We start from the raw sequence: 15,908 nt of genomic DNA, 5'->3' as shown, positions 1-15,908 counted from the left end.
TCCTCAATATTCTGTTGATCTGTGGCTGACAGAACATTTTGTAATCATTTTCACACTTGTCTCAGATCATTTTAACATTTTCAGAACATATAAGGTGATCTGCATATCAGTAAACTATTTGAACTAAACTGGATACTTCTGAATTGCTTTGATACAAAATGCATTCGGACACCACTTGATTTGAAATCCATGAATGCTGCTCTCAGTCAGTGTTAAACACCAGCTGTTACCCAGTCTGGCTGGAGAACAGCATAGGAAATCGTTATGTCTACGTATTTCACTTTTGGGAAAGGTATGATGTGTTTTGGTGGTTGTTGTGTATTTTGCAAAAAAAAGCTATGCAAGACCACATGGTGTATTTCCGGTTCTATAGTGTATTTCTGTAAAACACAATGTGTTAAGAATTTTGGAAAAAGTGTGCAAACTATTCTTTAAACTGTTTTACTATTGGAAAACTTTAAGCTGAAGATGTGAGGAATAAAGATGGCTACGTTTGAGAGGTTTGGATGGACCAGATGTCTACCTAGGTGGTTGCCATCCAGGATCTAGAGAGGTTCTGGAGTGTGGCATCAGCACATGTTACTGGACCTAACATCAATGTTATGGATTAAAACTGACTGAATTTAAGTGAAAAGAAAATGTCATTTAAAACAGAAAACTGGTAAACATCATAGAAATGTAACTCAAACCAGTGGGGAGAAGTTTACGCAATAAATATGGTGAGCTATTCTCGTGACACTTGTGTGGTATCATCATCGGAAAAAAAACTGTTATTTCATGCATATTCCTACAGTATCAATTTCAATATTAAGCATTTAACTTTTACACATGCATGTTTGTGTTTTGGTAAAACTTAATATTGGAATGACAAAGTACAGATGAAGACAAAATTATTAGTCCCCCATGAAATTTTACATTTTCTTCAGTTTTCCAATGTTTTTTTTTTTAAACAGAGCAAAGAATTTTCAACACCAGTTTTATTTTGGATGTTTACATTATTTTACACTGAACAAAAATACAACAAAATACAACACTTTTGTTTTTTCTCCATTTTTTTCATGAGCTGAACTCAAAGATCTAAAACATTCTGTTCATACACAAAAGACCTATTTCTCTCAAATATATATAATATAACCTATCTAAATTTGTGTTAGTGAGCATTTCTCCTTTGCCGAGATAATCCATCCCACCTCAGTTCAGCACAGTCACATATTTGTTGCTAGGTTATGCCACACTCGTGTTGTACTTAGACAATTTTCACAAACAGCTTGAATGTGGTCAGCTGCTGTATACTCTTGTGCTGGGAGCGTAAATAGCCCCGTCATTTCTAAGTGTCCAGTGAGTGGTGTTGGGTGTTCATGTGCAACACCTGGAATTTGGTTGACACCTACCGAGAGAGCAGTCGAATGGGCACTTGCTGTCTTTCGGCTGCTGGTGTGCGCGAATGGTTGTAGTGACGTTCTGTATGAGGTGTTTGAGGCGGCTCTGATTTTTCTCTGTGGCTGTGATTGGAGAAATTGTGCACAGTGCATGTTTTGCATTTTGTATCCCCTTTTATACAGCTTCATGATGAAGTGGTACAGAGAACGATTTTCTTTCTTCAAAACATCAAATCTACACTTGCATCTCATATGTACCTTCTGGCAAATTGTCACTTAACTTTAATACTTCTTTTTAAGAAAATCCTACATACAGGCCTGGAATATGTACTATGGGATTTTCAGATGGTTCCTCTTGGTTTCATGTGGATGGAGATATTTCTTGAAATGGTGCTGTGTTTACAGAACTCTTTTTGAAAATGAGAAAATAAAAATTTGTATTGGAAAAGTTCTATTTCTGTGTGGGCAATGCCTCAACCACAGACTGCAGACTGAGGGGTCTGGCCACACCTCCTGCACAAAGTATAAAACTAGAGGAACACAGTCTGTGGACGTGAGCAGTGCAGCTTGGTTAAATGTCTGTGACTAATGGAAACAAATACACACGTGTGTATAATGTGCAGAGTCGTACAGTTCTGTGCACTAAACTGTCATCTGTGTATACAGTTCAATACAAATACATGTATGGTGACTCCCCTACTCACAAGTCAGTGATGTTGGGTATAATCATATTATATTGATAATTTCCGTCACCAGGAGCTACTTGTCCCAGTACATGCCCCATTCCCCTTCCTAGCCTGTGCCTTCTTCCTCTAACTGCTGGTGTTTGTGCATCTATTGTTCCAACACAAGCAAACTAACAGTGGCCTTTTTAAACGATTCCAAGGCTCTGATTGGCACTTGAGCAATTTGGACCCTTAATGTGGACCTGGGGAATTGTATGTTGATTGGATTCAGCTGTGAAGACTCCAGTTCATGAAATGGAATGCCAATGCTTTTGAAAAGAACACATGGTGCAGACTCTGATGTTTGACTGGATGAGTGTGTGTGTGTGTGTGTGTGTGTGTGTGTGGTTTTCATAATCAGAAAATGTGATTGATTTTAAAACAGGGAAATAATGTTTATAGTCTTGCTCCTTTGGTTGGTGGCATCATGGTTGTTAGTTATTAGGCTCAGTTTTAGAGTATAGAAGACCCTGAAAAACTGTAAATACTAAAGAAATAATGCAGGGATCTCAATGGATAAAACATTACAAAGTTTAAAAAAATAATAATAATATAACATGTAATACACATATGTCATGGACATGAATGAGTGAAGCTCGTCAGCATGTCACCATGTCATTTAGGTCCTTCAGACTTTATTTTGAGTAAATGCTTCAGGGGAGCATTAGCATGGCAAAAACCTTTCAGCTTCTGGGGAGCTCCGCCCCCCATACTCCCCACCTTTTTAAGCAATTTTCTTTTTTTGCTTTTCAGCTGACCCCCTAATTACAGCCCTCTTAACCCCCCTGCCTTTTTAAGCATTTTTCTTTATTTGCCTCTCACATGCCTGGAAAAGCTCCTCGCCATCTAACCATGTCCTTTAGGTCCTTCAGACTTTTTTTGGTAAAATGGTTCTTGGGAGCATGAGCATGACAAAAAGCTTTCAGCTTCTGAGGGGGCTCCGCCCCCCATACTCCCCACCTTTTTAAGCATTTTTCTTTATTTGCCTCTCACATACCTGGAAAAGCTCCTCGCCATCTAACCATGTCCTTTAGGTCCTTCAGACTTCTTTCAGTAAAATGGTTCTTGGGAGCATGAGCATGAGCATGACAAAAAGCTTTCAGCTTCTGAGGGGGCTCCGCCCCCCATACTCCCCACCTTTTTAAGCATTTTTCTTTTTTTGCTTTTCAGCTGACCCCCCTAATTACAGCCCTCTTAACCCCCTGCCACTTTAAGCATTTTTTTTTAATGTAGATGCAAATTAATATTCAAAGTTTTCAGCTAGTTGATAGTAGGGCTGTACAATATGGCCAAATTATTGTATCTCAATATTGTCATATAAATTGTCATGTAAATTGCACTTACGTATATACATGCTGTCTATATTCTTGAGCCGCTTAGGTGGGTAGGGAGAGTTCCCATGGGATAAAAAAGCTTTTCAACCTACCTAGGGGAGGTGATGGTCTAGTGGTTAAGGTGTTGGGCTTGAGTCAAGAAGATCATGGGTTCAAATCCCTGCCTGACTGCAAAATCACTAAGGACCCTTGGGCAAGGCCTTTAATCCCCTATTGCTTCCGGTGTGTAGTGAGCACCTTGTATGGCAGCACCCTGACATCATGGTGAATGTGAGGCATAATTGTAAAGGGCTTTGAGCGTCTGATGCAGATGGAAAAGCGCTATATAAATGCAGTCCATTTTCCATTTACCATTTTACCATCCCTGGTTCTCAAGACCAGGCACCTAAGTGGCTTGACTCTCTTTTTTTAAAAAGATATTTAGATGTATCTTAGTAAACACTAGTAGAGTTCTACCTTAAATTTGCGATGTATAATAGAACATATACATTACTGAATTTTCATATCAATATGATATACGATATGACACAAAGTGCAGCAACAGTGAAAATTAAACATTCTTAAACAAAAAGGTAATAATACCACACTCATTTTTGCACTCATCATAAGGTCAGGATACTGTGCCCTCCAAAAGTATTGTAACACTTGGAATTTCACACATTTTAATTTGTTTATGCCATTTTAAATATAAGAAATACAAAAATAAATAATAAAAATTCGTAAAATTATCTTCCCCAAACTCAAACTGAAAGCAAACCTCTAAAACGTGATAAAACCTGTAAATAATAATCAGTTTTATTGCCAGTTTTCTTTAGACAAGTCGGGGGATGGAAACATGAACATTTCCAAGTCCCCAACCACCACACACACACACACACACACACACACACACACACACACACACACACACACACACACACACACACACACACACACACACACACACACACACACACACACACACACACACACACCAAACTGTTGCATTTACCTTTATGGGCAGTCTTTATTTATTACCGGGAGTCATCCGGGCGATAAGTCTCCCATGTGATTTGAATCATGAATTTAATTTTTGTGTGCAGATTCCACTAGTCAACTGTAAAAGAGGCACGCACACTACTGAGTGTCATTCAGTTTTGTTTTTATTGTGGCATTTTCAAAGCCCTATATTTATATGCATCTCTGGCAATATTTCTGCTCCTAACTTGTTCACACAAGAGATATAACATTTCGATATTTGTGTTTATTTTGTTTTTTCAGGGAGTCAACATTGACAAAGTTATCGAGGCCGGTGATTTTATCTGCAATGCTTTGTGTCGTAAGACAAACTCCAAAGTTGCCCAGGCAAGAGGCAACACACTGTAACCAAAGTCTGTGATGGGAATCATGGCCTCCGTCTGTTTAAGAGTGCTTCTCCTAGTGGTTCTGCATATTTGTTACCTGAATGCTTTTGTATTTGATTCAGTACACATTGCCAAAGTCATATGTTCATAATATTCATTAGAATTAGTAGAAAGTGTTTGGACCTGAGTTATAAAGTGTCATAACTTTCTTTTCAATTAATTTAATTCAATTAATACATTTAGGTTTATAGTCTGGAAAAAACTTTGAATGTTACTTATGGACACAACGTGTGCTGTGATCACATTCCAGAATGGACTGACCTGCATCAGGGATTTTGCCAGGTCTGACTGTTGTCACGACTTTACACGTTCATTTTTATGAGTAACTGAATCTGAAGTGACTGTTCTCACAGCGGTCACATCACCAGAGGTCTGATCTAAATCAGATACAGCTTTCTAAGTCAGATCAAAATCTTATCCCTTTTATAATAATTTATAATTTCCTTTATTTGTCATTAATAAAGTTTGTCCTCTGCATTTAACCCATCCTAATTACCATTAGACACATTCCAACCAGTAGGAGCAGTGAGCAGCCACAGTCCGGTGCCCAGGGACCAACTCCAGATGTAGAGACGCTGCCTTGGTCAGAGGGAGAGAAAGGAACAGACCTTAAACAAGCATCTTTTTTGATCGTGGGAACAATCTCCTTATTGTGAGGCAACAGTGCTAACCACTAATCCAAGCAATCTGAGATTTCTGACGTTTGCCAATCCGGATTTGAATCAACTCCAAAATTCAGTGGAGTCTTCCATGCCCTAATATCTATTTGTGGTGCAAATTGGGTGAGAATCTGTGAAGTTGTTTTGATGTAATCCTTCAAAGTCTATAAAGTGAAATCTTGCAGAACCTGGATCCAGATCACCTCCAAAATGTAATGGGTTCTTTCATGGCCTAATATCTAGCTGCGGTGAAAAATTAATTTAAAATCTGTGCAGTAGTTTTAACAAATCCTGCTCAAAGACAGACAGACAAATAAATAAATAAATGCCAATGATTGGATGTCCTTGGCGGACATAAATACATACAGTAAATGGCTCATGTGTGGAATTAGCTAAAATCAGTATAAAAAGAAAACTAATTTGGCATGTTCACACCAGTCACAAAAAAAGATCATCACTAGTTATCACATGCAAATTAGAAATTATTTATCCAAATTCAAATGCCAAAATTAGATCTGTTTGAGATTTGATGTGGACCTGAATCAGATGTAATTATGAACTGAATTAGATCTGGTTTTGATCTAAATTTAATCTGAATTACATCTAAACTAGCGTGTTTTCCGTGGGGATCCACAGGCTCTAGATTGGGTAGTGTTTGTAAAATAGGTAGCTGACATTTTTCAAGTGTGGTAAAAATTAACACGTTTCTATAATGAGTTGGACTGGTGTGTGAGTCCAGAATGTTTTCAGAACCTTCCACCTTAGACTACAACCATTTTTAGAGGAAGAAATCAACTCCTCTTTCCTTTTAATTACATATTTTTTATGTTAATTTACTGTCTTAATATATTTATTAATTGCTTAGGTTCTTGTTATTATACACACTATTATTATTACTTCTATTTTGTCATTTGATTTTTAAATGGACCACAATGGAAATAAGTGTTTTTCACTGTCTTGTGTCATCCATATATACAGTAGTGTTCAGAATAATAGTAGTGCTATGTGACTAAAAAGATTAATCCAGGTTTTGAGTATATTTCTTATTGTTACATGGGAAACAAGGTACCAGTAGATTCAGTAGATTCTCACAAATCCAACAAGACCAAGCATTCATGATATGCACACTCTTACGGCTACATAAAAACGTAGAAAAGGGGGTGTTCACAATAATAGTAGCATCTGCTGTTGATGCTACAAACTCAAAATTATTATCTTCAGACTGCTTTTTTAGCAATCCTGTGAATCACTAAACTAGTATTTAGTTGTATAACCACAGGTTTTCATGATTTCTTCACATCTGTGAGGCATTAATTTTGTTGGTCTGGAACCAAGATTTTACTCATTTACTAGTGTGCTTGGGGTCATTGTCTTGTTGAAACACCCATTTCAAGGGCATGTCCTCTTCAGCATAAGGCAACATGACCTCTTCAAGTATTTTGACATATCCAAACTGATCCATGATACCCGGTATGCGATATATAGGCCCAACACCATAGTAGGAGAAACATGCCCATATCATGATGCTTGCACCACCATGTTTGTCACTGTTTCACTGTGAACTGTGGCTAGAATTCAGAGTTTGGGGGTCGTCTCACAAACTGTCTGCAGCCCTTGGACCCAAAAAGAACAATTTTACTCTCATCAGTCCACAAAATATTCCTCCATTTCTCTTTAGGCCAGTTTATGTGTTCTTTGGCAAATTGTAACCTCTTCTGCACATCTTTTATTTAACAGAGGGACTTTGCGGGGGATTCTTGCAAATAAATTAGCTTCACACAGGCGTCTCCTAACTGTCACAGCACTTACAGGTAACTCCAGACTGTCTTTGATCATCCTGGAGCTGATCAATGGGTGAGCCTTTGCCATTCTGGTTATTCTTCTATTCAGTTTCCATTTTCTTCCATGCATCTCTGTTTTTGTCCATTTTAAAGCATTGGAGATCATTGTAGATGAACAGCCTATAATTTTTTGCACCTGTGTATAAGTTTTCCCCTCTCCAATCAACTTTTTAATCAAACTACGCTGTTCTTCTGAACAATGTCTTGAATGTCCCATTTTCCAAAGGCTTTCAAAGAGAAAAGCATGTTCAACAGGTGCTGGCTTCATCCTTAAATAAGGGACACCTGATTCACACCTGTTTGTTCCACAAGATTGACAAACTCACTGACTGAATGCCACACTACTATTATTGTGAACACCCCCTTTTCTACTTTTTTTTTTTGCTAATAGCCCAATTTCATAGCCTTAAGAGTTTGCATATCATGAATGCTTGGTCTTGTTGGATTTGTGAGAATCTACTGAATCTACTGGTACCTTGTTTCCCATGTAACAATAAGAAATAAACTCAAAACCTGGATTAATCTTTTTAGTCACATAGCACTACTATTATTCTGAACACTACTGTATACACACACACACACACACACACACACACACACACACACACATATATATATATATATATATAAATGTTTTTACAATTATATTATGTACTTACACAGAACTTAATAAATAAAGTCTCACACATACACAGACATGCCACTTTGGTTTAAATACAGTATACGAGGGCTGTCAATAAAGTAACGGTCCTTTTTATTTTTTTCAAAAACTATATGGATTTCATTCATATGTTTTTACGTCAGACATGCTTGAACCCTCGTGCGCATGCGTGAGTTTTTCCACGCCTGTCGGTGACGTCATTCGCCTGTGAGCACTCCTTGTGGGAGGAGTCGTCCAGCCCCTCGTCGGAATTCCTTTGTCTGAGAAGTTGCTGAGAGACTGGCGCGTTGTTTGATCAAAAATTTTTCTAAACCTGTGAGACACATCGAAGTGGACACGGTTCGAAAAATTAAGCTGGTTTTCAGTGAAAATTTTAACAGCTGATGAGAGATTTTGAGGTGATTCTGTCGCTTTAAGGACTTTTCACGGTGCGAGACGTCGCGCAGCGCTCTCAGGCGGCGTCATCAGCCTGTTCAAGCTGAAAACCTCCACATTTCAGGCTCTATTGATCCAGGACGTCGTGAGAGAACAGAGAAGTTTCAGAAGAAGTTGGTTTCAGCATTTTATCCGGATATTCCACTGTTAAAGGAGATTTTTTTAATGAAAGACGTGCGGACGGATCCGCGCGTCGGGACGCAGCCGACGCGGTGCGGCGGCACAGGAAAAACACCTCCGTGTTGATAACCATTTGTAAAATCCAGGCGGCTTTTGGTGGCTTTCAGTGGAGTGAGTATATGAGAAATTGTTTAACAGGCAGGACATGTTCCAACTTGTCCTTAAGGCTTTCAACAGAGGTGTTTTTCCTGTGGCGGAGCGTCGCGGCGGCTGCGTCCCGACGCGCGGACCCGTCCGCACGTCTTTCATTAAAAAAATCTCCTTTAACAGTGGAATATCCGGATAAAATGCTGAAACTGACTTCTTCTGAAACTTCTCTGTTCTCTCACGACGTCCTGGATCAATAGAGCCTGAAATGTGGAGGTTTTCAGCTTGAACAGGCTGATGACGCCGCCTGAGAGCGCTGCACGACGTCTCGCACCGTGAAAAGTCCTTAAAGCGACAGTCTCACCTCAAAATCTCTCATCAGCCGTTAAAATTTTCACTGAAAACCAGCTTAATTTTTCGAACCGTGTCCACTTCAATGTGTCTCACAGGTTTAGAAAAAATTTTGATCAAACAAAGCGCCAGTCTCTCAGCAACTTCTCAGACAAAGGAATTCCGACGAGGGGCTGGACAACTCCTCCCACAAGGAGTGCTCACAGGCGAATGACGTCACCGACAGGCGTGGAAAAACTTACGCATGTGCACGAGGGTTCAAGCATGTCTGACGTAAAAACATATGAATGAAATCCATATAGTTTTTGAAAAAAATAAAAAGGACCGTTACTTTATTGACAGCCCTCGTATAATATTCTAGACTCACACTTGGAATGGCATGTGAGTCCAGAATGAAATTAGCAATGTCCATTGTTCAGTGTTGTTAGCTAATATCTGTGGTTTCTCCAAAATATTAGTCCTATCAATGTTCCATTTTTCTCAGTATTCATCCTTAAGCATACCAAACTGCGAATGTCAACTCTCCCCAGTTTCTCCATGATCGAAGCCATACACACGCACACATACATGCACACAAAGGCCATTGAATATACAGATATAATGGGATTCAGCTCTTGGTTATTGTGTACAATTAACTAAAATCAATTTAAAAATGAAATTCATATGTACACACCAGTCAGTCAGGGAGAACATCATCGCGAAAGAGCAGATTTGATTCAGATCTTGGACCACATGGGCAAACGTCCTAACATTATGGTTACACAAGATATCAGATCTGTGTCACAAAATTAGACTTAGCTCACTTTAACTGTCAATCTGAAGACAGTCCAGACTGATGAACATTATTTTTAGTTGTTGCACGTGTCATTCTAGTCAGTGGCCTTATAAAGTAAAGAAACAGAGTAAGAGTTGAGTCTGGTTTGGCTGCTTGCTGAAGCGCTAACCTTCTTATAAAATTCAAATCTCTGTGCACTTTAACGCTGCCAAGAAACTGCCATTTACTTTCAGATCTTGTGTGACTAATCCAAAGGCAGAGTCAAAGATATTTTAAAATGCATTTAAAAACATCCCTGAAAAGATTTTGCTCTCCACATTGCCAAGGATCATTGAAGACGTGCCCCTGAATTATCTTACTTTTTCAGTTACCATGTACACAGACATAGCCGATTGAGTGTCAGGAATAAAATGACATTAGAATTTTCACTTACTGTGAATGCATGAGTGTACAGTCAGATGTAGTTTACATACTGAGAAGAATAAACACTGCTGGGAGTGCTGCTGGAACTGTCATTTTTACATTCATGTTTGGAAAAATAAGGCAATAATAGAGAGACAATATGTATATGTAATGACATATGATATATTTGCACTCCGTGGTAGGCACAGCTAAGCTAACAGTTAGCTCAGACAACCGCTAATTTGCAAACAACACAAAGTTAACTTCGGTCAGCCTAAACTAATAAACTGCTAAAACTTTTTTAAAGCTACTGCTAATCAGTAACTGTGAATGTTTGCTCTATGAATTTTGCTTTGACTTTTTTTTTTGCTCTAAAACCCAGAAAGACTTAAAGAGCTGACATTTTAATATGTTGTAGCTTAAACATGGATGGTCCCCCGACGGGGATGGAGTTAGCCTATTTTTAGGGGTGCTCAAGCACCCCTAAATATATTTTAAGCACCCCTAAAAATATATACAACCCCTGGCAAAAATTATGGAATCACCGGCCTCGGAGGATGTTCATTCAGTTGTTTAATTTTGTAGAAAAAAAGCAGATCACAGACATGACACAAAACTGCAAGCTGTTATAAAAGCCAGAGGTGGTGCAACAAAATACTAGTGATGTGTTGGAGCGTTCTTTTGTTTTTCATGATTCCATAATTTTTTCCTCAGAATTGACTGAGTCCATATTTTTTTCCCTCTGCTTGGTCTAAAAAAGTAACCGTTACTGACTGCCACAATTTTTTTTTCTTGATTTCTTATAGTGTTTCTTAAAGCCAGAAAGTTGCCATTTGAAATGACTTTAGTTTTGTGTCATGTCTGTGAGCTGCTTTTTTTCTACCAAATTAAACAACTGAATGAACATCCTCCGAGGCCGGTGATTCCATAATTTTTGCCAGGGGTTGTATATCAGGGTTCTAGCTAGTGCAAACTTGCGTTATGGCCCGTTACGCTATAATTTTGGACCATTACGATTTTCAATACAGCGTCTGTAATAAACCGTTTCTGCAGCGCGACTCCACTTTGAAGCGTGAATCAAAGCAATGCTTCGCAATCAATGGCTCTTTGATTCGCTGCTCTTCAGAAGCGGTAAGTCCGTTTCTTAACCCCTCTGAAAGCCATTAAAATATCATGAGTCACTTTTGTGTGGATTAATGTCACTAACTGGGACGCTTGTCTTGCAGTTGAGAAACGAGTTTCGTCCTCTGTTCCGTTGTCACAGCTTTAAACGATGCGCGGCTCTCTACCGAGACAGAGTCCGCTCGGATTTAATAACTTCAAAACGCATTGCCGCCTTAAATTAAATGACACCTTTTACAAACGTTGCAATACAGTCAATAAACTACAGTCGACTAAAACGTTTTTTCCTCCCAAAATGAGACGTCTTGCATTCTTTATAAACCTGACCTGCAGCACATCTGCAAGAGCTCAGCTCAGATGTATGGAAATACATTCATGCCAGCAATAATGTCTGCAAGAAAATGCTTTTGACAAAAACTAACAGATTTTATTTCTGTTTATGTCCAGAGATCAAGGATCCACCATGTAGAGTTTATTATGTCCAGAGTTTAAGGATCAAGTAACCAATTTCATATTTATTTACTTTTTTTACTCAGTAAAATGTTGTTCAATTTCAATTTAATCATCTTATAACGCGCCAAATTACAACAAAAGCCGTCTCAAGGTGCCTCACACAGAACAGTTCAACATAAAAAAATTAAAATAAATAAATAAAAATAAAAAATTCAAATACCTAATTAAAAACAGAAGTAAAAGAATAAAACATAAAATAAAAACTACTCATAAGAAAGATAATAAAAATAGGTTTTAAGTCTTGACTTAAAAATGTCCCCCGAATCCAACTGCCTCACTGAGGGCCATGTACTGGCTAACCCAGAATGAGATTGCCCACTCAACAAACTTCCCCAGCCTTCTGGACATGATGAAGGGACGTGGGCTGTCATACCTGGCTTTTCCCCTTTGGGTACCCCTAGAATGGCCAATTTTTACCTTGAATTTTGAAAAGCTTCCCCACTTCCACACCATCACCCCCCCCCCCCCCCCCCCCCCGGTCGCTTCGCTCCCTCGACATTACCACTACGCTAAAATTTTATCCTAGCTAGAACCCTGTATATATATATGCTTCTATACTACTAATTTTTTTAACAACCTATTTCAAGCATTATGCCAAAATATGTATTACAAGAACACAGTAATTTGATCATCTCCCCTTCTTGGGCAAATGGTTCAATCCACGTGGTGCTGCTGCGGGTGGCGCTCATTTAGCAGAGGTGCTGTCCTGTGAGCGCTGGTGGTAACCTCGCCCAGCCGCGCTGTTAAGTGAATGCCAGGCGACTGTCACATTTGTGAGGTATTTAGTCACAGTTTATGTCTCTGAATGTGAAGAGCAAGTGCAACTTTCTGAAAAGTGCTTATTTTACTCACCTAGTTACCTATCGCTAAACACAGTATATTGCTCTACAAATTAGTGCGCGCTGTGCGTGGTCAAATGTAAGACTGATTCGATGTTGTCTTTTTTTTTTTTAACTAAATCTTCATGTCAGCTACTAAATGGTGCTGCCCTTCAATCTGTGTAGCTTCCATTAACAAATCCCTCTCCTACATCAAATACCATGTACACAGATCTGACCTTAAATGCTTCGTTAAGGTCCTTAACGAAGCATTTCAGAATTAAGACAGTAAACTTTACCACAAAGTTTAATGCACAGCATGATAATAAGTGAATAATTTAAATTCCTGCTAAAAAGGCATAAATCATAAAACTCATTTTGTATTTTTATTTGTTGGCAAACCAAGCCTGCAGTGCAGTGATGGATATCAGAGCATTTTTTTTTTTTCAAAAGCAAAATAAGCTTCAGGTGAGGTTTGTGCACTTCTATAGACCTTATGTGATAGTAGATATGGACATTGAGAATAGCAAAGGATGGAAAGTGAAGCTAAGGGTAAACTGAATATGTGTATCAGACTGTGGAGGTGTCTTACTTGTGTTACTGGTGTTTTGGTATGAATTTTGTCTTTGAAGTCACACATTTTTATGTTTCTTACTTTTAAGGACTTCATTAGATCTTGTCTGTCCTTTCTATGCTTTGCTGTTAAGTCAATAAATAATTCATATTCATATATTTCTTATCCTGAACCCATTTATGTGCAGTATACCATCTGTGTTCTCCATCCAGCCTTACAGTGGAGTGCTGCTGTAGCTGTGCTAAACCAGGTCCTCCTGCACACGGCACTAAACCTCACTGATCAGAACAACTGCAGCTATTTTTTTTTATGACTTACAACGTGGATGTGCGTGCTGCCAGAAAAACTGAGACATCAGTCAGTTTGTAGAATAAATAAATGAATAGCCAAAACTAAAACACAATCTAAGTAATGCCTAAAACTGTCTAAATGTAATTGAAAAGTGATACCAGGGTGAGTGTTCTGTACTAAGTACTATGACATAATAATCTGTTAAGATGAAATAACAAAAATCTTCAATAACTATAGGCTCATAAGACTAATATAAAAACAAGGATAATATACTGTACTCAGCCTCTGAATATTTCAGACCTGCTCCTAAATTGCAATTACTATTTGCCCTCACCACATTAGGAGATTAAATTATTTTTTGTTATATAAACTGCACCAGAATGGAGGAATTTTATGTATGGGCTGTTATCCATTCCTAATATACGTTTTTTTTTTATCATTCTGACAATGAATGCAGCTTTTACAAGCAATGTTTTCACTCTGAAATCATGATAAATTGTATTTCTGGACATCTAGATTTTAAAAATTTTAAAAATGTGCTAAGCAGCCCTAAAACTGGAAGAATGGTGAAAATTTAAAATAAGCAAATGCTTGGAACATTTGAGTTTATATGCAATGGGTCTAGAATACGTATGTCTAGAATGTTTGCTTTATGAATTTTGCTTTAATTTTTTTTTTGCTCTAAAACCCAGAAAGACTTAAAGAGCTGACATTTTAATATGTTGTAGCTTAAACATGGATGGTCCCCCAGTGATGAAAATTTAAAATAAGCAAATGCTTGGAACATTTGAGTTTATATGCAATGGGTCTAGAATATCTAAATTTTTCACTTTCTCAAATAACTGGAAAAAAGTTAGCTGGTGTGCTGATGCTGCGCTTTGCCGCATCCACAACACCACGGAACCACCTAGGGTCCTGGATGGCGACCACAGACAGAGAAGCGATGCATTCCCACATCTCTGAAATAAGCATCTATCTGCCGCAGTCAGGTGAAACATGGGTGTCCCCTTGGCCTTCTCCAGCTACTGGGAATTCTTGGTTATACAACCCCAATTCCAATGAAGTTGGGATGTTGTGTGAAATGTAAATAAAAACAGAATGCAGATTTGCAAATCCTCTTCAACCTATATTCAACTGAATGCACCACAAAGACAAGATATTTAATTTTCAAACGGATAGACTTTTTTGTTATTGTGCAAATATTTGCTTGTTTTGAAATGGATGTCTGCAACACATTTCAAAAAGTGGGACAGTGGCAACAAAACACTGGGAAAGTTGAATGCTCAATGACCACCTGTTTGGAACATTCCACATGTGAACAGGTTAATTGGAAACAGGTAAATGTCATGATTGGGTATAAAAGGAGCATCCCCAAAAGGCTCAGCCGTTCACAAGCAAAGATGGGGCAAGAGTCAACACTTTGTGAACAACTGCGTGAAAAAATAGTCCAACGGTTTAAGAACAATGTTTCTCAACATTCAATTGCAAGGAATATAGGGATTCCATCATCTACAGATTCAGAGAATCTGGAGAACTTTCTACACTTAAGCAGCAAGGCCGAAAACCAACATTGAATGCCCATGAAGGCGGCACTGCATTAAAAACCAACATCATTGTGTAAAGGATCTTACCACGTGGGCTCAGGAACAATTCAGAAAATCACTGTCAGTCAGCAAGGTTTGTCGCTACAGTTAAAACTCTAAGTTAAAACTCTACCATGCAAAGTGAAAGCTATACATCAACAACATCCAGAAACGCTGCAGAGCTCATTTGAAATGGACAGACGCAAAGTGGAAAAGTGTGCTGTGGTCTGATGAGTCCACATTTCAAGTTGTTTTTGGAAATCCTGGATGTCATGTCCTCCGGACAAAAGAGGAAAAAGACCATCCAGATTGTTACCAGCGCAAAGTTCAAAAGCCAATATCTGTGATAGTACGGGGGTGTGTTAGTGCCCATGACATGGGCAACTTACACATCTGTGATGGCACCATCAATGCTGAAAGGTACATCCAAGTTTTGGAGCAACACATGCTGCCATCCAAGCAACGTCTTTTTCAGGGACGTCCCTGCTTATTTCAGCAAGACATTGCCAAGCCACATTCTACATGTGTTAGAATGTGGCTTCACAGTAAAAGAGTGTGGGTACTGGACTGGCCTGCCTGCAGTCCAGACCTGTCGCCCATTGAAAATGTGTGGCGCATTATGAAGCGCAAAATACGACAAAGGAGACCCCAGACTGTTGAACAACTGAAGTCGTACATCAAGCAAGAATGGGAAAGAATTCCACCTACAACGCTTCAACAATTAGTGTCCTCAGGTCCTAAACACTTATTGAGTGTTGTTAATGAACAAATATTT

General features: G+C 38.6%; 1 protein-coding gene across 2 annotated transcripts in view; it reads left to right on the top strand.

Annotated features, from left to right (window-relative positions):
• Positions 1-4,929, top strand: part of hmgcll1 (3-hydroxymethyl-3-methylglutaryl-CoA lyase-like 1) — a 58,098-nt gene extending 53,169 nt beyond the window's left edge. The window contains exon 9 of one of the 2 annotated variants that reach the window (XM_034185254.1): positions 4,699-4,929. In XM_034185254.1, the coding sequence (XP_034041145.1) occupies positions 4,699-4,803 (105 nt within the window). In that variant the 3' untranslated portion in view covers positions 4,804-4,929. The remainder of the gene's footprint in view (positions 1-4,698) is intronic. The other variant, XM_034185255.1, reaches the window with a different exon arrangement.
• Positions 4,930-15,908: the final 10,979 nt, after the last annotated feature.

Source organism: Thalassophryne amazonica, chromosome 13, assembly GCF_902500255.1.
Source record: "Thalassophryne amazonica chromosome 13, fThaAma1.1, whole genome shotgun sequence".
Lineage (NCBI taxonomy): Eukaryota > Metazoa > Chordata > Actinopteri > Batrachoidiformes > Batrachoididae > Thalassophryne > Thalassophryne amazonica.
Note: the sequence above shows the minus strand (reverse complement) of the source record. Positions and strands in the feature narration are given on the sequence as shown.